The 21,918-nt window shown below is 39.4% G+C and overlaps 1 protein-coding gene, 1 non-coding gene and 1 pseudogene across 2 annotated transcripts in view; 1 reads left to right on the top strand and 2 right to left on the bottom strand.

Moving 5' to 3' along the window:
• The window catches only part of DDX42 (DEAD-box helicase 42), a 41,195-nt gene extending 19,520 nt beyond the window's left edge, over positions 1-21,675 (bottom strand). The window contains exons 1-5 of the mRNA XM_012747265.3: positions 21,297-21,675; positions 7,856-8,092; positions 6,182-6,332; positions 1,681-1,742; positions 25-61 (exon numbers count right to left, since the gene is read on the bottom strand). Of these exons, the coding sequence (XP_012602719.3) occupies positions 25-61; positions 1,681-1,742; positions 6,182-6,332; positions 7,856-8,092; positions 21,297-21,481 (672 nt within the window). The 5' untranslated portion in view covers positions 21,482-21,675. The remainder of the gene's footprint in view (positions 1-24; positions 62-1,680; positions 1,743-6,181; positions 6,333-7,855; positions 8,093-21,296) is intronic.
• LOC142862229 (uncharacterized) lies at positions 12,488-12,620 on the top strand (annotated as a pseudogene).
• LOC142862327 (small nucleolar RNA SNORA28) lies at positions 18,054-18,179 on the bottom strand. Its single transcript, XR_012913392.1, has one exon. It is a non-coding gene; the product is annotated as a small nucleolar RNA SNORA28 (small nucleolar RNA).
• Positions 21,676-21,918: the final 243 nt, after the last annotated feature.

The raw sequence follows: 21,918 nt of genomic DNA, 5'->3' as shown, positions 1-21,918 counted from the left end.
TAGAAATACTGCATAGGAACTCACTTGGTCATCTTCCTCTTCAATGTCATCTCGAATACCCCTGGAAAAACAAGCGGAGAAACAAACTTCCCTGCAAATGTTCCACATACCCAGCTCCATACTTAAGAGCAGATTAGTGTTGAATTCCATACAACTGAGGAACTCTCAACACTAACAATAACAAAGCAGCAATAAGCACACTGTAAACTATCCACCCATGATAGTGTGGTTTCACTCTATAAGCAGCAGTTTGCATTTCTTTTAAATGGGATGATATAGTACCCCTAGAAATATCAATTACTAACAACGGTATAAGGAGTAAAAAATTTCTGAAGACAGATACCAAAGGACCCTAGCTTTGTGAACCCACACAACAATCACAATGCAGTTGTGAAAAGCATTTCATATAAAAAAAGAAAAAAAAAATCCTGATTTTGGCATACACTAGAAAGAATGTCACAACTTTTTACTGTCCCCCAGAATTTTTAGCTCTAGAATAACTGCTTTCAAGCATAATCAGTTAGGTTGGGGACAAGGACAAAGAGGAAAAACTACATTATCTCCTTTATGAGTATGGGACTAAAACTCCATAAACAGTTCACATGGAGAAGGGACAATCGCCACTTGCTGCATATCTCAGGAGCTAGGGAAAGTATGGTTGCTTAGTTCCCACAACCATCTCTTTCTAATCAGACTTTCTGCCTAACCTGGAGTACTTGCTATTCCTAAGGCAACCAGCAAGCAACACAACCAGTGTAGGGCAGCTGGGAGAGGATGCGACACACACAGTAAGCACCAAAAAGAGGGCTGAACCTCCATATGGCACAGAAAGAGGGAAGGGCCTGGTGCACCGATTGCCAAGCAGAGGAGAAAAAAGTTCAACCATGCCCAGTAGAAAAAGCTGTAGGAGTATATTCAGCAAGGCAAAGAGGAGACTTCTCTTTCCCAGAAAATAAAGTACTTCAAGTTCTGACAATGGTTGCTAAAGCATGTCACTCTTTACCTGAAATTAAGTTTTATTACTAATAACATACAGTCACCCCTTAGTATGCATGGAGGACTGGTTCCAGGACCCCTGCATATACCAAAATGCACATACACTCAAGTCCTGCAGTCAGCCCTGCAGAACCAGCATGTAAGACATCAGCCCTCTTGACACACAGGTTTTGCATTCCTGTGAATCCACATTTGGTTGGGAGGAAAAAAACCAAAAAAAGCAAAAACACCCCCACATATAAGCCGACTCGCACAGTTCAACCCTGTGTTGTTCAAGGTTAACTGTACATAGTTTTTATGATAGAATCACCATTACGTCTTATAACCCTAAAGGTATTAAACTATTATATATTAATTATGGGACAAACTCAAACAATGAAGCCAAACTTTAGTAATTATGTTCCTCTAACCCCTACTGTAATTCATTTCTTCTGTTTACTAAACAACTCAACTCTTTATAAAGACCAAATACCATTCTACTCAACAGAATGATTTTTAGTTTTTGCAAACATAAAGATTTTTGCCATCTCTATACCTAAAGACATATTCAAGATACCGGGATAACCTTAAGTAAAGACGTTTGTGTATTTTAGTATTTTTTCTCTATAAACTTTGGGGGAATAGGCTTTGTAATACTTCAGCAATTTTCATGTAATCTTTGTGAAGGAGAAGAAAACAACTTACTTTACGTTCTTTCTTTCTTTGTCCTTTTCTTCAAGCCTCTTCATGTCTCTAGCTGCTTGATCCTAATAAACAAAAGGCTGTATAGAATCACATCAACTAAAAACAATCAAAAGGGAAATTTCTTTATAAAGAATTTTTAGACTAGAATAACTGTCATCATAGTTGTAACTATGCGTTTTGACAACTGCATTTTGCCACAATCAAATTACATTTTGACAATTATTAATATTTTTCAGAAGAATACCTAAATGCTCTAAATGTTTTTCACTATAAAACAATATGAGTTTTTCTGGCTATCTTTGATTTATAAAAATGCCACTCCATGTACATGGCATGGTCAGGTATACTATCAAATCAAATGTTTCCAATAAAGAGGAATTACTTAAAAAGAAGTGTTAAACACAAACAACCTACTTTTTAAGGGATTGAGCCAGATATAAGATATACTTAAGATCATAAACTGAAGATGATATAAGCAATGTAATGTAAGAAACAGGTCATGAACACTTGCAGAACATATTGTTTAAGCCTACATAAATCCTTTTTTGGAACACTGGCTAAAAATAAATCTTCACCTAGTTTAGGCACTAGAAGTTTTACTTTCTAGAAAAGTTGATAACTGAGATCAGGAATTAATGCAAACACTAAGTCAACAACACTCTCTGCAAGATCTGACAATATCCACTCTCTGTGTCCTAAAATAAGCAAAACTATTTTTGATACTACACAAAAGATACCCAGAAGAATAATACTGTACTAAAAAGATTTAACCTCCAAACAACTACTGAGATACAAGAGAATCTAGGCCACTCTTGTATACTCTCACTCAAAAAGGGCTATGCCAGCTTGCACTACAATAAATTAAATCTAAATTTAAGCCTAGAAAAATCAAGAGCTGATTTTTCTTCTAATTCATCACTAGGCATCTCAAGAAATAACGAGACCAGATTCTCTGGGAAACATATCCCTCAGGGAATGTCTATATCTCAAGAAGATGAAGAAAAAGCAATGTACATAAGACATCTCAAACATGACAAATTATTTATTGTCTTTACTTCTATAGGCGATCATTTAACATATTAACTAAATACCTACTATGTTACAAGACATATGTATGTCCTGAATAGTTTTGGTAAGTGGTAAGTGTCCCAAATAGTCTGATAAATGGCAGAAATACACACTACTATAAGAACTCAGATAGAGAATGATACAGCATAAAGAATATGGGGTTTGGAGGTGAACTTTGGCTCTGCCACCTATTAGGTGTATATAAATCATCAAGTAACTTAATTTGTTCTAAATCAAACATGGGAAACTCAAATATCTACCGGGTACCAAGCTGGTAATAAATGAAGGATAAGAAAAGTCATATTCCTTTTTTTTTTTTAATTGAGAGAGTCTCTCTCTCTTGCCTGGGCTAGAGTGCTGTGGGGTCAGCCTAACTCACAGCAACCTCAAACTCCTTGGCTCAAGTGATCCTCCTGCCTCAGCCTCCTGGGTAGATGGGACTACAGGCACCTGCAACCATGCCCAGCTAATTTTTTCTATTTTAGTTGTTTCGCTAATTTCTTTCTGTTTATAGTAGAGATGGGGTCTTGCTCTTGTTCAGGCTGGTCTCAAACTCCTGAGCTCAAGCAATCCTCCCGCCTTAGCCTCCCAGAGTGCTAGGATTACAGGCGTGAGCCACTGCACCCAGCCAAACCGTTGTATTCTTTTGACACAAACATGCTTTGTTTGCATGCACTTCAGTAAATAGGCACATTCTTCTAAAGAAGTATGCTCTAATTTTTGTTATCACCCTCCGTGTTTTATTTTCTGACACTTGATAGAGGCCTGAGTTCAGAAAAATATGTCTCCAAAGAAAAATCATAATCCAAGTGTGATAACAAATGGTTTTAACCACTGGCCTCAATGTCAAGATGAAAAGAGATTGATGAAACTATGGAGAACAAGAAAAAGCGTGTCTTGTCTAAAGCAGGCAGACATTTGCTCAGCAATAGCCTATTTTTGCCACATAAGAACACAGGCTTTTTGTTGCCCCATCTTCCATTTTTCAACAGTCTAAACTATAAAATCCTGATTTTAAAAATGTCAGCTGACATTTTTTAAAAGGCAATGTCTAGGTCAAACAAAAACACATCTATCTTGGATCCTTTCTTTCCCGCCTTCCTTAGAGCAGAGATGAATTCTGGCCTAAGACAACAATCTGAAAGGACTTTATGTCAAAAGCAATAAAGTATAAAGTGACAGTTTTAAGCAAGGGGAATAACACGTTAAGAACCATGCTTTGGTCTAATTAACCTGTAGCTATATCCCACGTAAATGGGAGAGCACAGAGCCTAACATAGGGAGAGAATTTAGCCCAGGCAAGAGTTAATGAGGATATAAATTAGGATGACTACTAGTGGCAACAGAAAGGAACAGATGCAGGCTATTGTAAAGATGACAGAATGTGGCAAGTTAGAGGAAAGGCAGCATGATGTACTGGAAAGAAAAATTAGATTTGAGTCCCAGCTCTTCCATATAAATACCAATATGATTTGGGGCATGTGATTTAAATTATCTTAGGGCTTAGTTTTCTTATCAGTTAAAAAATTACATTTATACATATATACACTTTCTACCTATTTCCCATGGCTACTCTGAGGATTAAATAAAATAATGAAAATGCCTGATAATCTGCTAAAAAGAAATGAAGGGGGGAATAAAGGAAGAAATTAAAGCCAAAGTTTTTTTTTTTTTTTGAGACAGAGTCTCACTCTGCCCGGACTAGAGTGTCACGGTGTCAGCCTAACTCACAGCAACCTCAAACTCCTGGGCTCAAGCAACCCTTCTGCCTCAGCCTCCTGAGGAGCTGGGACTACAGGCACATGCCACCATGCCCAGCTTATTTTTTCTATATATTTTTAGTTGGCCAATTAATTTCTAATTTTAGTAGAGACGAGGTCTCACTCTTGCTCAGACTGGTCTTGAACTCCCAAGCTCAAACGAACTGCCCACCTTGGCCTCCCAGAGTGCTAGGATTACAGGCATGAGCCACCACGCCCAGCCATTAAAGCCAACGTTTTAAGCCAAGGTTATGGTATGAATATTGGGGTCATTAACAAAAGAAAGACAAGAGAATCACCTGTTGAAGAAGGAAAGATGATGAATTGGGTTTAAGTTACCAGGGGAACACACCCATGTAAAAATGGCCAATATGCTTCTGGAAAAGTAGAAATGAAACCAAAGAGTAAGTATGGGGCTAAAGACAGAAATTATGCACATAAAAGATTTAAAAGTAGACAAGGTCACTAAGTAAATATAAAGAGTAAAGATATTAAATCAATGTTGAGAACTGTAAAGGACCTCTGTATTTGAGAAACTGGAGAAGGATCACAAGGATAACAACAGTTAGATGGATATTTAATGATTTCTTCTTTTGGTGTAATGATCTAGTTTTTTTTTTTTTTTTTTAAGAGTTCTGTTACGGAGACACAGCAATACTGATGGATGAAATTATATGTTTGAGATTTACTTTAAAATAATAAAGGATTTGGAGGTGGGAAGGGTTAGGTAACATAAGACTGGCCAAAAGTTGTTAACTAATAAAGTTGGGTAAAGGGCACAGGAGGGTTCATTTTATTATTCTACCTGCAAGTATGTGTTTGAAATTTTCCATAATAAAAAGTAAATAAGTACAAAGAAAAAAAGTCAGAGAAGTTAAAGAAAAAGAAAAAAAATGAAAAATCTCACAAAAGCCTACTTAGAAAAGCAGTAAGGAGGTGGTGGTCATGAGTTTCAATTTCTACAGGGAGGTCATGGCTATTGATAAAGAAATAACATTTAAAGTTACAGAACCTAGCAGAAATGTAAGACTGAATGATAAAATGTTCACTTCATTTAAGAATATACTAAGGTTATAAAATAAAACAAAACACACAAATCTCAAGCTACTATGTTCAAGGGTTATGCAGTTCAAATTTCTAGTCAGTCATTCCTGAAAATATTATAGGGTAGGCCGGGCACAAGGCCTACCCTATATGTGGCTCACGCCTGTAATCCTAGCACTCTGGGAGGCCGAGGCGGGCAGATTGCTCGAGGTCAGGAGTTCAAAACCAGCCTGAGCAAGAGCGAGACCCCGTCTCTACTAAAAATAGAAAGAAATTAATTGGCCAACTAATATGTATAGAAAAAGTTAGCCAGGCATGGTGGCGCATGCCTGTAGTCCCAGCTACTTGGGAGGCTGAGGCAGAAGGATTGCTTGAGCCCAGGAGTTTCAGGTTGCTGTGAGCTAGGCTGACGCCATGGCACTCACTCTAGCCTGGGCAACAAAGTGAGACTTTGTCTCAAAAAAAAAAAAAAAAGAAAATATTACAGGGTAACTGGAAATAGATACATGAAACTATAGAGTATGAGAACAAGTATCTCAAAAAAAAAAAGGCTAGAAAAATTCTGAAAATTCTGAATGTACTAGGTTAACTTGGTAATATTTTAATGAAACAAAAGAATTGATACTTGCCTCAACTTCTGCCATGAATGCCTCCAAGGGATCATCATCGCTGTCAGAATCTACTGGCTTGGAATGGAATCGCTGGCGGGTTGGTGAGTTTTCGGCAGGAATATAAGGTAAATCAACATTGCTAGAGTCTTCTTCCTCATCTTCAAAATAGCTGAAAATTAAAATGCAAATTGGTTAAGTGAATGTTTAGTTTGGGGTCAGTGAATTTTTCATTTATTAAAAATTTTTATTATAGTATATCTTATTATTAAGAGATTTATCCTATACAGGTAAAATTAGAGACCTCCAGGGCTTTGGCTAAGGACCTAATTATTAAATACTACTTAATATAGGCAAAATTCTAATGTTACAAAAAAAAACAGTCACAGCAGATTCTCCATTTAATTAGTGTCGGTTCAAATCATATTTCCAGTTCTATTAAAAGGGTTGTATTTTCAGTACAACTTAGTATTTTATTATTGAATAAACATGGCAAATATTAAAGAGTTTGTGCTATGAGGAAAAAAATGCGACTTGTATGAAACATTAAAAATTAAGTTTACTCTTTATAATCCTTAAAAAAGACTTGGAATATTTTCATAAGACTAGAAACTTTCTTCAGAAGTCTTGGCTATTTTCTGAGAACTGACAGAAAACTTCCAGAATTAAAAATGCACTCCAAAAATCATTCTACCATATTACTTAAATATTCAAAAAGGACAACTTAAAAGTCTAGATAAAGTATCACTTTCTAACAAACAGTTCAGAAAAGGATGTCAATACAGCTCTTTATAACCATATACTAATGCATGCTCATTTATATAATAAGTTTCATTCAACAATGAAAAGGTATCCAAAACTAGTTAACTACTTTCTAGAATAATGATATTTTGATATTTAACTCTGCTGAACCTTAAACACCACCACTGTATTTGATTCCTGAATAACATACCAGCTTTCTAAAATGCCACTGTGTGCTTTTTAAAAATTTAAAAAACCAATCTTTAGAAGTTTTTTTTTTTTTTTTAGACACAGTGTTTCACTTCATTGCCTGGGCATGAGGGCACTGGTGTGATAATAGCTCACTGCAACCTCAAACTCCTGGGCTCAAGTGAACCTCCTGCCTAAGCCTCCCGAGTAGCTGGGACTACAGCTACAATGAGCTACCTCACCCAGCCCCAGAAGCTTTTTTTAATTTAAAAATATATATATACTTGGCCGGGCGAGGTGGCTCACGCCTGTAATCCTAGCACTCTGGGAGGCCGAGGTGGGCGGATTGCTCGAGGTCAGGAGTTCAAAACCAGCCTGAGCAAGAGCGAGACCCCATCTCTACTATAAATAGAAAGAAATTAATTGGCCAACTATTATATCTAGAAAAAATTAGCCGGGCATGGTGGCACATGCCTGTAGTCCCAGCTACTCAGGAGGCTGAGACAGCAGGATTGCTTGAGCCCAGGAGTGTGAGGTTGCTGTGAGCTAGGCTGACACCACGGCACTCACTCTAGCCTGAGCAACAAAGTGAGACTCTGTCTCAAAAAGAAAAAAAAAAAAAAAAGAAATATGGAATTCAATAAGATAACCAACTTAAAAAGTCATTATTATTTAGGAAGTAAATTTTCTTTGCCTCAGTTTCTACTGATGGAATGAGTATGTCAAAGCCCAATCTTTGTTAAATCATCAGGAATTACCACTTACGCGTTTTCTTCATCAAAGTTGGCCCGTTTGGATCCGATTTTGTAGAAAGAAGGGAGCTGTGGTGGAGCTGACTTTCCAAATCCAGAAGAAGAGCTGGTTGCCCCAAAGGCACTGTGGGACTGTTGTGGGAGTTTGGGTTCCTCCTTCTTCCCAGCACTGATGGCAAAACCTCCAAAGCCAAATCCCCGCTTAGTGCCAGGACCACCTTTATTCCAGTTCATGATGTCAACGAATGATCTGTTAGGAAGGAATAAGATACACGAATATAAATTTAACTTTATAAAGTAAATAGCCCCGGTGACTTGTATGTCTCTTCCAACTTCTACCTACAATTTTATTCTAAACTTTAGCCTCTCAAAACTATAACATGGTAGCTAGGCACTATTTGGTGCAAGCCTGCAGTTCCAGCAATGATCACTTGAGCCCAAGAGTTCAAGGTTGAAATTTGCAATGATTGCACCTGTGAATAGTCATTGTACTCCAGCCTGGAAAATGTAGCAAGACACTGCCTCTTAAATAAAAACAAACAAAAAACTTTTAATATATTTCATATACACACTATGCTAGAGCCTCAACCAAATGATTACATTTTCTAAAATATTGAAGAAATTGTAATTCATTTTATTGGGATTAACAGGAGTGCAGTATTTAATATTATCCCCTTCAAAAGGATTTGACTTAATTAACATCTTATTAAGCTGCCAAAATACTCTAAAGAAATATTTCTGGAAATCTGACACGTGCTAGGCATTGTGTTAGGCAATTGGAGATACAATGAAAAGAAAGATGAAAAGACTTATCTCTTAATTTTTATGCTCAAAGAATTTAGTCAGCCAGGAAAAGGAATAAAACCCCACATTTATAATATAATGCTTATCATAACAAAGATTGAGGTGCTATCAGCAAGACTGTCCCCCATACTAAAGCTGGAAGAATCAAAGAAGCAAAACTTAAAAAAAGTCAGAAATTGTTGATATTATCTACATATTTATCTCCAAACCATATTTATGAACCATGCATTTATTAAGCAACTGCCCACTAGACCACTATCCAGGAAGAAACTATGATTCATTGATATGTTGCCTAAAGTATTTAGCTAGCCTATTACAAAGAAACTTAAGCATCAATAAAATCAGTTTACAGGTAATACCTTCTATCTTACTAGTAGTGGCTCCAAAAAACCCTTTATTAATGACAAAATTTACCTAAATTTTATGGAAAAACAGGAAGCAAAAAAGGAACGAAGTTTAAAATTGCCTGAAATCTCCTCTCCCAGATATGTATTTTTTTATTTTTTGCTATTTTTTCTATGCAGATGTGCATATACAAAATTTAAAAACAAAATTGAAACCATATTGTACATATTTTAGTTACAGACTTATTCACATGATATACTACAATAGTTTTCAATGTCAATAAGTATATTTCTTCACTACTTTATATTGTTATATTTTAGATATGTTTTTGTGCACAACCTTATTTCCTCAGAACCAATTTGGAACCAAGTTGCATTTTTAAAATGCAACTGCTCCATCAAGAGAATATGCATTCTAAGTTTAAAAAATTTTAACTACTATTTACATTTATGAAAAGTATCCATTACACATTGAGTAAATAAGAAGGGCATAAAACAAGTGGGGTATGACTCAATTTATGTAAAATTCAATTTATATGTTACATATACAGAAGGCTGTTCACCAAAACGTTGTTATAATAGCAGTTATTTGATTTTTATTTTTTTGTGTTGCTGTTTAACATTAGTAAGACAAATCAGACCAGGAACAGTGACTCACGCTTGTAATTCTGGGAGGCCAAGGCAGGAGGATCACTTGAGCTCAGGAGTTCAAGACCAGCCTGAACAAGAGCAAGAGCAAGACCCCATCTCTAGTAAAAATAGAAAAATTAGCAGGGCATGCTGTCACACACCTGTAGTCCCAGCTACCCCAGAGACTGAGGCAGGAGAATCGCTTGAGCCCAGGAGTTTGAGGTTGCTGTAAGCTAGGCTGACACCACAGCACTCTAGCCCAAGTGACAGAGCGAGTCTCCCGTCCCACAAAAATAAAATAGATGTAAAAAGAAAATCTCATTAAATTAATTTTCAAAGAAAAAAACATGAGTAAGAAAAATTAAAATGATGCCGAGCATGGTGGCTCACACCTGTAATCCTAGCACTCTGGGAGGCCAAGGCGGGTGGATTGCTTGAGGTCAGGAGTTCAAAACCAGCCTGAGCAAGAGCGAGACCCGTCTCTACTAAAAATAGAAAGAAATTAATGGGCAAACTAATATATATAGAAAAAATTAGCCAGGTATGGTGGCACATGCCTGTAGTCCCAGCTACTTGGGAGGCTGAGGCAGAGGGATTGCTTGAGCCCAGGAGTTTGAGGTCACTGTAAGCTAGGCTGACACCATGACACTCACTCTAGCCTGGGCAACAAAGTGAGACTGTCTCAAAAAAAAGGAAAGAAAGAAAGAAAGAAAGGAAAGAAAGAAAGAAAGGAAAAAAGAAAGAAAGAAAGAAAGAAAGAAAGAAAGAAAGAAAGAAAGAAAGAAAGAAAGAAAGAAAGAAAGAAAGAAAGAAAAATTTAAATGTTTACAATGGGCTTTGAAACAAATATGGAAAAAGAATTCCAAAAATAGCTTTTTTCAGTAACATTATTGAAGGAACAATATGCACTGTATTTTTCTGGTGCTACATTCCCTCACTCACATATACCTTGTAAGTTTTGTTTAGCTGCTATTATGTAGCACTTAGTTCCCTCTACTGACTATGAAATTTGAGTTACACTGTATCAGTCTCTACTTTTAGCTCCAGATAGGGACTGTCTTTACTCATTTTGGACTTCCTTCCATAACAGTGAGCATGGTAAAGGTAAGAACTTAATAAATACTAGTTTACTTGAACTTAATTAAGATCCTCTCCTGCTCCTATAAGGGGATTCCTTCAATCAGGGAATCAACATAATTACAGTGAGATGAGATTTACTAAGAATATTTAAAAGGAAATTTTAGTATCTGATAATATTTTTTAACTAATCTATAAGTATGTCTTTTTTGGCTAGCTCAGCCTAGCTCACAGCAACCTCAAACTCCTGGGCTCAAGCAATCCTTCTGCCTCAGCCTCCCAAGTAGCTGGGACTACAGGCATGCACCACCATGCCTGGCTAATTTTTTCTATACATATTAGTTGGCCAATTAATTTCTATTTATAGTAGAGACGGGGTCTCATTCTTGCTCAGGCTGGTTTTGATCTTCTGACATCCAGCAATCCAGCTGCCTCGGTCTCCCAGAGTGCTAGGATTACAGGCGTGAGCCACTGCGCCCAGCCTTTTTTTTTTTTTTTAATGTAAAATTAATTTTATTAAAGAGCTGCTCCTAAGCAACAAAAATGATGGACTCTGAATTTTTGCCTCATCCAGTGGATATATTGTATAATGAGCTAATAAATGAGCTATCGAAATGAGAAAGCAGGCAAAAGAAAGGATGGCAGAAAGACATTTAACTGAGGTTCACAGAGTCTCCCAGCAGGAAAACTTTCAATGGATTTGAAAGCCTGCTGAAGAAAGTCAAGCAGAATAGGTGGTGCTGAGCATTTATGCACAAAAGATATAGTCCCTGTACTCAAGGAGTAGACAGTGTAGTTTTAGCCAGCTGAAAAACATCACAATGTGTTCTAACAGAGGTACTACACAAAGTGCATTCAATGGTGGCCCAGGAGAGGGTACCTGACCCAAGATGAGCTGGGGAGAAGGCACAGAAATTTTCTGGGAGATAAAATGTTAAATTTTGAAATCTAAAGAGGCATTAGATCAGGGAAGCAGCATTGGAGGAGAGCATTTTAGATTGAGAAACTGTAAGTACTACCACAGAAAACAGAAAATAGGTCGGTGCAGCTAGAGTTCAGTAGGACATTTGGGAACACTGCAGGATACATGTTAAGAAAGACAGGGCGAAGATGAACAGCTTAGTAGGCTAAGCTTAGAATGTACCATACAGGCCGGGTGTGGTGGCTCACGCCTGTAATCCTAGCACTCTGAGAGACCGAGGCGGGAGGATTGCTTGGGGTCAGGAGTTTGAAACCAGCCTGAGCAAGAGCAAGACCCCGTCTCTACTAAAAATAGAAAGAAATTAATTAGCCAACTAATATATAGAGAAAAAAATTAGCCGGGCATGGTGGTGCATACCTGTAGTCCCAGCTACTCGGGAGGCTGAGGCAGTAGGATTGCTTGAGCCCAGGAGTTTGAAGTTGCTGTGAGCTAGGCTGATGCCACGGCACTCACTCTAGCCTGGGCAACAAAGTGAGACTCTGTCTCAAAAAAAAAAAAAAAAAAGAATGTACCATATAAAGCTATACTCTGCCAGTTACAAAGAATCATTAATTTTAAGCAAAATGGAATATTTTTCAGATGAATCTCTTAGAAAGACTGAGAGATACCTGTAGTAGGGAAAACTGGGAGGCAAGGAAAGTATAATAGTTAAGAGGCTGTTATAGAAACATAGATGTATTCTGGACTCATGCCTGTTCTGGAGGCTGAGGATTTGTCTACTGAGCTCAGGAGCTCAGCCTGGGCTGTTAGTGAGAATCCTCCTCTTAAAAAAAAAAAAAAAAAGCCAAACAAGAAAACCCCCAAAACAAGCTTTGTGCAGTGGCAGTATGGTAGGTTTATCTGAGCCACAATTACTGCTAATTGAAAACTTTTCTCAATATCCTGCAGTGACAACTTGCAATATAGCTGGCACCAGCAATTTCTGATAGTCACCATGGAGACTGAACATGAAAGAAAGAAAAGGGGGGAGGGTAGAAAAGAAGGAAAGAGAAAGAATACAGATGTAAAATGACAAGGTCCTGAACTAACGAAGTACCTGTGAAGAAGGAGAAACAGGGGATGAATCTGAGTTATTTATTTAAGTATCTATGAGGAAAAATCAATAGGGTTGTGTGACCAATAACAGGTGTGGAAGCTAAGGTGGAAGGAAGAGTCTAGAATAACTTTGGAGGTTTCTGGCTTTAAAGACTGGGTGAATGGTGAGGCTGTTAACAAAAATGGAAACCTAAAATAAGAGCCAGGCTTGGAAAAGCAAGCAAGTGAGATGAGTTCATTATCTATGGGAGAGCTAAGGAGAGATTCAAGTGATGCCAAGTAGGGTCCAAAATGCTGAGGGGTCTGGGGTAGAGCTATAGATGTGACATAAGACATTTGCATTTGAGGTTACTGATGTAAAAAAGCTACCAGAGAGAAGACACAGGGAGTGAGAAAAGAGGTAAGATAAACCTTAGGATATATCAATATTTAAGAATGGGCAGGAAAAGAGAAGCTTACATGGAAACTTGAGAATAAACAAGGACAGATGAGGTGGAGAAAGGAAGGGAAAGGAAGGGGATAACAGGTGAGAAGAGAGAAGTTTTACAGGCAGAAAACTAAAGAGAAGCAAGTAAGTTAACTAAAAAGTCCCCTGGATACACAACCAGGAGTCATCAGTGAAAGCAGCTTCAATGGAACAGCAGGGCAGGGTGGAGGAGTGACTGCTAAGTAAGTGGTAGAGAGCAAAGAGTAGGTCAAGAAGAGCAAAGAAAGGCCCAGCAAGGTGAGGTGGTTCAGGCCTGTAATTCTAGCACTCTAGGAGGCCGGGGCAGGTGACTTGCTTGAGCTCAGGTGTTAGAGACCAGCCTGAGCAAAAGCGAGACTCTGTCTCTACTAAAAATAGAAAAAATTAGCCAGGCGTGCTGGAACACGCCTGTAGTCCCAGCTACCCAGAAAGCTAAGGCAGAAGGATCACTTAAGCCCAGGAATTTCAGGTTGCAGTGAGCTATGATGATGCTAAGGCACCCTAGCCAGGCAACAGAATAACACTGTCTCAGAAAAAAAGAGTAAAGAGTATTCTGTAGACCATTTACCAATGACAGGAAGGACAAGGTGATGTATTAGCTAGAGGAATTTTTTTTTTTTTAATGTAAGCAGCTTTATATGCTAAAGGGGGAAAAACAATGAAGTTAGAAAAACTAAAAATGTACGATGACAGGAAAAAAAATCATAGTATTTCCTGAGAGGAACGGAATAGACAAAATCAAAACCTCTAACAAGAGAAGTAAATAACTCTTCCTCCCAGACTGGAAGGAAGGAGAGAAAAAACAGACATGGGTATGAATCAGTCCTATTAAATAATCAAAAGGCTTGTATAAAGCAGCAAAGCAGGCCGGGGGCGGTGGCTCATGCCTGTAATCCTAGCTCTCTGGGAGGCCAAGGCGGGCGGATTGCTCGAGGTCAGGAGTTCAAAACCAGCCTGAGCAAGAGCGAGACCCCATCTCTACTATAAATAGAAAGAAATTAATTAATATATAGAGAAAAAAAACTTAGCCGGGCATGGTGGCGCATGCCTGTAGTCCCAGCTACTTGGGAGGCTGAGGCAGGAGGATTGCTTGAGCCCAGAAGATTGAAGTTGCTGTGAGCTAGGCTGACGCCACGGCACTCACTCTAGCCTGGGCAACAAAGTGAGACTGTCTCAAAAATAAATAAATAAATAAAGCAGCAAAGCAACTTCTGCCACAAACAGGCAGGCAGTGAGAGCTTGGGCAGGTGACAGTTGTTTAATGGCTCTCAGACTCAGCAAGATGGAAAAGCAACTCTTTCACTAGCAGACCTAGAACACACTGCCCATTTCCCCTAATTCATTGTCTCCAGCAAGGCCAAACAATCATACTTTCTATATACCCCACTGACTAGAATGTTAGCTCCATGATGGGATGGACTTCCTGGATGTGCCCATCACTGTATCCTTGGTGCATAGCCATGTGTGTAGCACTCAAAAAATTTTGTCGAATGAATAAATATCGTGGATCCAGGCTCTCCAAAATTCATCCTAGTATTTGCGAAAACCACCACGGTCCATCATTACAAACCTTGTTAATTAGCCATCCACCTTTCCTGATTAAATCTAAGCCAGATCATCCTCAGTGAATCATTATTATCTTAACTGTTTTCCCTACTATTAAATCACGTACTATATATGCTACTGAATCTTGACACAGAGGTTTGAGAGAGTTACAGCTGATAGAAGCAGCAAAAGATATTCACCTTAATTTCTATTTGGTTGTAAAAAACAAAAAAGAAAAAAGATGAGGTCAGATGAAGTAGTTCATACTTACAATCCCAGCACTTTGAGAGACCAAGGTGGGAGGATCACCTGAGCCCAAGAGTTTGAGATCACACTGAGCTATAACTGTGCCACTGCACTCCAGCCTAAGCGACAGAGCAACCTGTCTCTTAAAAGAAAGATGATGAACTCTCTTCTGCTTAGGCTATTAAAATTAATATTTGCATTCTGTAAGCAAACATTGTTTCGAGAAAAGACACCTACTAGTTACCATGTTTCCCCAAAAATAAGATCTACCTATAAAATAAGCCCTAGCAAGATTTCTAAGCATTTGTGCAATATAAGCCCTAAATAAGACATAGTAAAAATAAGACCTAGTGATGGGCGTGGCTACGTAGCATATCTGCACAACCCATGCATTTCATCATGGAGTGGTAAAGAAGACGAACAGCCCTTCTCATCTGCCCCATGAGAGCTCTATTGCTCGACATGAGAGATTGGGGCCAATGGTTCTAAAGGAAATAGAGTTGCAAGAAATTCAGGATGGAATTCAGGGTTTGGAGAGTTATGATGATGTTCCAGAAGAAGACAACTTAACTATATTTGAATATATGTAGATTGTTGTACCGTATTTAAAAAAAAAATAACACATCCCCTGAAAATAAGCCCTAGGGTGTCTTCTTGAGGAAAAATAAATATAAGACCCTGTCTTATTTTTGGGGAAACATGGTAAATAAGAGTCAAAATGTAGTAAGGATATTAAAAAATTAACTATAGTCCTACTATTTATGGGTCAGTTCAAAGTTCCCTTTATTTGGTCCTAACACACAAGTCATAACAATATACCTGGAACATCATCCTTTGCACCAAATTGTCAAACTAATATCAAATAGCTCTGAAACTTCACCTATGCCTCCATAAACACTTCTCAAATTGATGACAGAAAAGGTGAAAACACCCACTAGCTTCAGGACATACATTCACCACATAGTTTCCCATACCCAGGAAAACCTGAGATTTCATTAAAAACAAACTCATAGGCTGGGTGCAGTGGCCCACGCCTAGAATCCTAGCACTTTGGGAGACTAAGGAGGGAGGATCACTAGAGTCCAGGAGTTCAAGACCTGCCTGGGCAACATAGCAGGACCTAGTTTCTACAAAAAAATAAAAAAAAAATTAGTCGGGTGTGGTGGAGTGCACCTGTAGTCCAAACTACTCAGGAAGCTGAGATGGGTGGATCATTTGAGAGCCCAGGCAACAGAGTGAGACCTTGTTTCCAGAAAACAAAAACAAACAAAAATCCCCCAAGAAACTCAACAACTACAGAAAAGAAACCCAATTAAAAAATGGGCAAAAGACATAAGTAGACATTTCTCTGAAGAAGATAAACAAATGGCCATGAAAAGATGAGCACATGAAAAGATGCTCAACATCACTCATCATTAGGGAAATCAATACCACAATGAGATATCAATCACCTCGCACCCATTAAGATGGTTACTTTGGGGGGAAAAAACAGAAAATACTAAGTGTTAGCAAAGATGTGGAGAAACTGGAATCCTCTCACATTGGTGGTGGGAATGTGTGTTCCTTGATGGATAAAGTGGTACACCCATAAAATGAAATATTATTCAGCCTTAAAAAGGAAGGGAATTCTCAAAAACAAACAAAACAAAACAAAAAATTGGGAATGATCCTATGTAAAAAAAAAATTTTTAAAAAATGGAATTCTGATACATGCTGCAACATGAATGAATCCTGTGGACTTTATGGCAAGTCCAATCACAGTACAAATATTTTATGATTCCTCTTATATGAGGTACCCAGAGTAGTTAAACTCAGATATAGAAAGTAGAATGGTGGTCATCAGGGGCTGGGGGGAGTGTTACTGTTTAATGGGCAAAGAGTTTCAGTGAAAACAGTTCTGATGCTGGACGGTGGCAATGGCAGCAAAAAACCTGGATTTACTTAATGCTACTGACCTGCACACTTAAAAATGGTTACTATTTATGTGTATTTTATAATTTAAAAAAACTATGAAAACTAAAAAATTAGACTCCATTTAGACATGTATTTTTAGATTGTTATTTTCTCCAATTTATGGGGGAGCAATGATGTTATATCTAGGCCTCAGTCTCTACTTTGAAATGCAATAATACTTGTGAAAATTACATTTTTCTTTTTTAAAAGATTTCCTTTAAAAATAAAATATCTAAGGCTGGGCGCGGTGGCTCACACCTGTAATCCTAGCACTCTGGGAGGCCGAGGCGGGCAGATTGCTCAAGGTCAAGAGTTCAAAACCAGCCTGAGCGAGACCCCGTCTCTACTATAAAAAAATAGAAAGAAATTAATTGGCCAACTAATATATATAGAAAAAACTAGCCGGGCATGGTAGCACATGCCTGTAGTCCCAGCTACTTGGGAGGTTGAGGCAGGAGGATTGCTTGAGCCCAGGAGTTTGAGGTTGCTGTGAGCTAGGCTGACGCCATGGCACTCACTCTAGCCTGGGCAGCACAGGGAGACTCTGTCTCAAAATAAATAAATAAAATAAAATATCGGATTTGAAAAGAATTAGCTATATAATAGAACCATAAACAAACTTTAATGAGCATTTGCTTTAACAACCTAAGTTGGGTCTTAGTAATAGCATCCATTATTTGATATTGACCAATAACCACTAACAACTTTCTCTTGCATGCCCAGTACAATGAAGGACACCTCTCATGTATACCCTCTTTTCATCTCCACCTCCACTATTGCAATAATTTCCTAACAAGTCTCTCTGATCATTAACCAGCTTCCATCACTACAATAGTAACCACTAAATCAAAATATACTGAGTGCCTATTTTGTGCCAGGCACTAAGGATACAGTGATGAAAATCAGACACAGCTCCAGCTTTCAGGGAGTTCAGTCTGGTCCAGGAGAGAGAAAAACCAAATCATATAATTTCAGGCAATAAAAGTGCTATGAAATGTAAGCACATCAGTAAGAGGCAAACTATTGCAGAGAGAAGTCAGGCAAGGCCTCTCTCAGATGAATGACCCTTGACATATGACAGGTACCCCTCCGCCCTCACTGTATCTTTCCAATGTTTTTTTCTTTTTATACTGTGTAAGTCCATATAACGGCTTGTCTCACGGAAGGGAGAACACCGGAATAGGTTAGACTTTCTTGCTATAGCAAGCTCAAATTCTGAGAGACAGTTTTGATTATCTGCCACAGAGTGTTGCTTACAGTAAGAATGTGTTATTGGAAAAGTCATAGTAATGTACATCCAGAGGCTGCATCTACAACCAGTAAATGTTTCATAATCCATAAGAAGTGACTCCAGTGGTAAGGCATAAAAATGAAGAAGTGAGACAAACAGTGAAAAGAGAAAATGAATTTTTACTTCTTTTGGCAGAGTAACATGGTTTGTGTTAATACTGTAGAACCAGAGAAAGTCATACTGAAGGGAAGTGAGTATTCATTCAGATACTCAGCAAAAACCCTATTCTTCCAGGTTTTTCCAGACCCTGGCCCCAAACCTTTGAACACACATTTCTGATTCTGTCACTCCCTTCAATTCAATAGCTCTCCAGTTAATCTGGCTGAAATGAGACCTCCCAGTGTGGTAACAAACCACTTTACCATTCATATTCCTCAGGGTCTCCCCACATGTCCTCAGATTTCCAAGAAAACCAAGCACTCTGGTGAATCCTCTTCCCTCTGCCTAGATTCCCTCCCCACTAAATCTCTCACTCTACCTACCTTCAAAGTCCACCTCAAATACCAACTCCTAGAACAATGACATGAATCTGATTTCCTCGGAGAAGTGATATATCTCCTCCTTCAAACTCCCTTTCCAGTCTTAAAACACCTGATGTTTAATTATAACTATTTTTTGTTGTTCTCTAACTCCATATGACAGGTTACGTGGTTGAAGAAACAGGCTTATTCATTTTTTTTTATCTCTTATGTTTCTCAGAGTACACACTCTTTATTCATGTTTATTAAATATGTAGAAGACTCAAAGAGATCTACCACTTGGCTGAGGAACAAAATTCAAGATGGCATAAAATCCAACTTGGTCTGGTTCTAGGCACTAAAATGCTGTGATTTGGTAAGAAATCACAACAGAATAGTAAAGTAGAAGAGAATGACTATATTCAAACTCTAGCTCTGCCACTAATTTGACATGAACCTCAGGGAAGTTATTTAGCTTCTCTGGGCCTCAGTTTCCTCAACTGTAAAATGGTGAGACTATCACCTACCTCAAGGGCTGGTGTGAAAAATCACAGAACCATAGAACCACAGCTAGAACCCAGGCTAGGCACAGAAAGATGCAAGCTAAGTAGAGAAGGTAGAAATGTGCAAAATACGAAGACATTCCAGAGAGGAAGCTAAAACTAGCAAAGGCTAGGAAGTGAGAATAAATGTGGACTGTAAGACAATTGGCTAGTTTTTGTTTGGGGCAATGGTGAAAAAATAAGATATGATCTAAATGAGTTTAAAAATAGTAGACTAAAAACTGATTATATAAACATTACTTTATCATGTGTATTTTTGGAGGTAGATGAGAGTTCTAGTGACAGTAATTAGCATCCAGTCTACAAAATAATCTGCCTTGAGAACATCTCACACACTATATACCAGTCAGTCCTTTAATAAGAATCCGTATAAAACTCAAGAATTCCATCACATTTTGTGCAAGCCAAATATAAGTAAATGCTGGATTAGAGTTATTTTAGAAGCATCCTTTTCTTCATGCTAGCTCAAAAAAACCAAGAGATGATTATATGACTATCAATGTGACAAAACACAAATTGAAAGAACTGTACTCCCCCATGAATTACCTTGTTACAATGTAAGTAACATTTTATTACTTCTCTGCTCAAAATCCTCAGATAGCTCCCATCCCAGTTAAGGTGAAATCTTCACAACAGTCTAAAAGGCTCTGGTTGTTCTGCCCACCCCATTCCTCCGTCCTTCCCTGACCTCATCTCCTACTACTCCCTCTGCTCACAGGACTCCAAGCACATTGGTCTTCTCACTGTTCCTCTAACAGGCCAGCTTTGTCCTCTTCCAGGCCTTTATGCTTGCTGTTCCCCTGCCTGGAACGTTCCTTTCCCCAGAAAGGAACATGGCTCACTCCCTCACCTTCTTCTTCTACTCTACTTAAGTATCAGCTTGTCTTTAAGGACTTGCCTGACTAACCTACTGCAAATTCCAACAACACATTCCCATTCCCCTTTCCAGCTTTATTTTTTTCCCTAAGGCATCAATCATCTTCTAACATACAGCATAATTTATTCATCTGTTTGCCTCTCTTCCCTCCACTAGAAAGTTAAGTTCCATGAAGGCAGGGGTCACAGACCTATCCCTAACGCCTAAGATGGTGTTAAGGGATAGGCACACAATAATCACCAATAAAAATATTCATTGAATGAATGAGTTACACATTAGGCTACATAATGCCCCTTCTAGATACGGAAAAATACATTTTTCCCCCATCGCTGAAAGTCTAAAAATTAGTTTTTGGTAGAAACCCTTATTGCTCACCTCCTATGTGCAGGAACTGGGCTTGGCTCTGAAAGTTTAAATGAATTAAGACAATTCTTGCCCTTTAGAAATTCCTGGGTGTGTATATTGGGGAGGGGGCAGACATACAAACCTCATTTACAAAACACCATATACAGGGAAGCCACAGGAAATTGATTAACAGCCTAAAGGAGTGAGGGCAAGGAGAAAAATGCTCACTGAGGTGATGAGACGATAATTACCCCAACTTTCGACCAGTACGATACTTTTTCCTTATATTTTTGGTGCGTATGCTTGCAACTTCACATAAATTATTTACTCACATAAGATAGGCTTTCAGGTAGGCCGCAAAAAAGTTTGTGACTACCGTGATCTCCCCAAGACTGCACAAAGAACATGGACTATGTCTTTTACAGTCTTCTCGTTTGGCAGGTTTTGCCTATTGGGACCCCTAATTTGGGGTCTTGCATCTCCCACCTGCTACCTGCTTGGGTCAGAATCCTTCCCGTGGCTAGCCCTGCCTCAGAGCCGGGCACCCTGGAAATCCCTTCCTAGCCGGGCGGGTGCCGCCTCCGGAAAGCCGCCAACTGGGCCTCGGTAAGAGTTGCGAGAAGCGGGAGCCGTGGGAGGACGGCGCGGCTCGGAAGGCCCCCTCTAGGCCTCAGCCCGCACTTCCATCCCTCCCCAGTACCCTGGCCGCTGGTGCCCGGAGGCTTCGCGGACTCTTTGTTAAGCGAGGCCGCAGTTCTCCGCCCTTGCTAGGCCCCACAGTTGCCTCCAGTGCCCCCGAGGGTTAGCAGCCCTAAATCCTGAGCTCCCACGCACAAACCTGCTGCTACAGCTGCAGCAGCAGCTGCTACTACTGCCGGCGCGGAAAAAAAATCTCGCGGCCCAAAGTACGCGCTGTCCGGGCTCCGTCCCGCCGCACTCTTCCCTCTCCGCCCCCTTCGCCGCTGCTGCCGCCGCCGCCTCTGGCCCGTTGCTGGAAGGGGGAGGGGGATGAAACCCTGACATGCGCAGTGAAGAGAGCGCGGGCCAAAGGGCGGGGCCTGGGGCTACGGCTACCGGAAGGCGCTGCTGGCTCCCGGCTTTAAAGTTCCAGAATGCCTCACAGCTCCTCAGACTCCGACGGAAGCTGCTGCTGGGTGAAGAGTGTTCATGGCCCACCTGGAAAGTGGGTCTGGGAATGAAGAAAGAGGGGCAGTGACAAGGAGCCGCCCAAAAATCCGAAATGCAAAGGAGTAGGGCGAATACCACATTTACATTAAAATGTCAATCCCCTTAACTTCGGTCTCTTGCAAATACGACTTGAGCAACATTTCTCTGCTTGCCTGTAGCCACGTGGTCCCATAGAGCATGGCCACCTTTAGCTTCCGGAGCACCCGTTCAGTGTGACGTCAACTTGACTGAACTCAAGTGAGGAGGACTGGGATAGGCGAGGACAGTTCCGG

Source organism: Microcebus murinus, chromosome 18 (assembly GCF_040939455.1).
Source record: "Microcebus murinus isolate Inina chromosome 18, M.murinus_Inina_mat1.0, whole genome shotgun sequence".
NCBI lineage: Eukaryota > Metazoa > Chordata > Mammalia > Primates > Cheirogaleidae > Microcebus > Microcebus murinus.
This window is presented reverse-complemented; position numbering and strand designations above follow the sequence as displayed.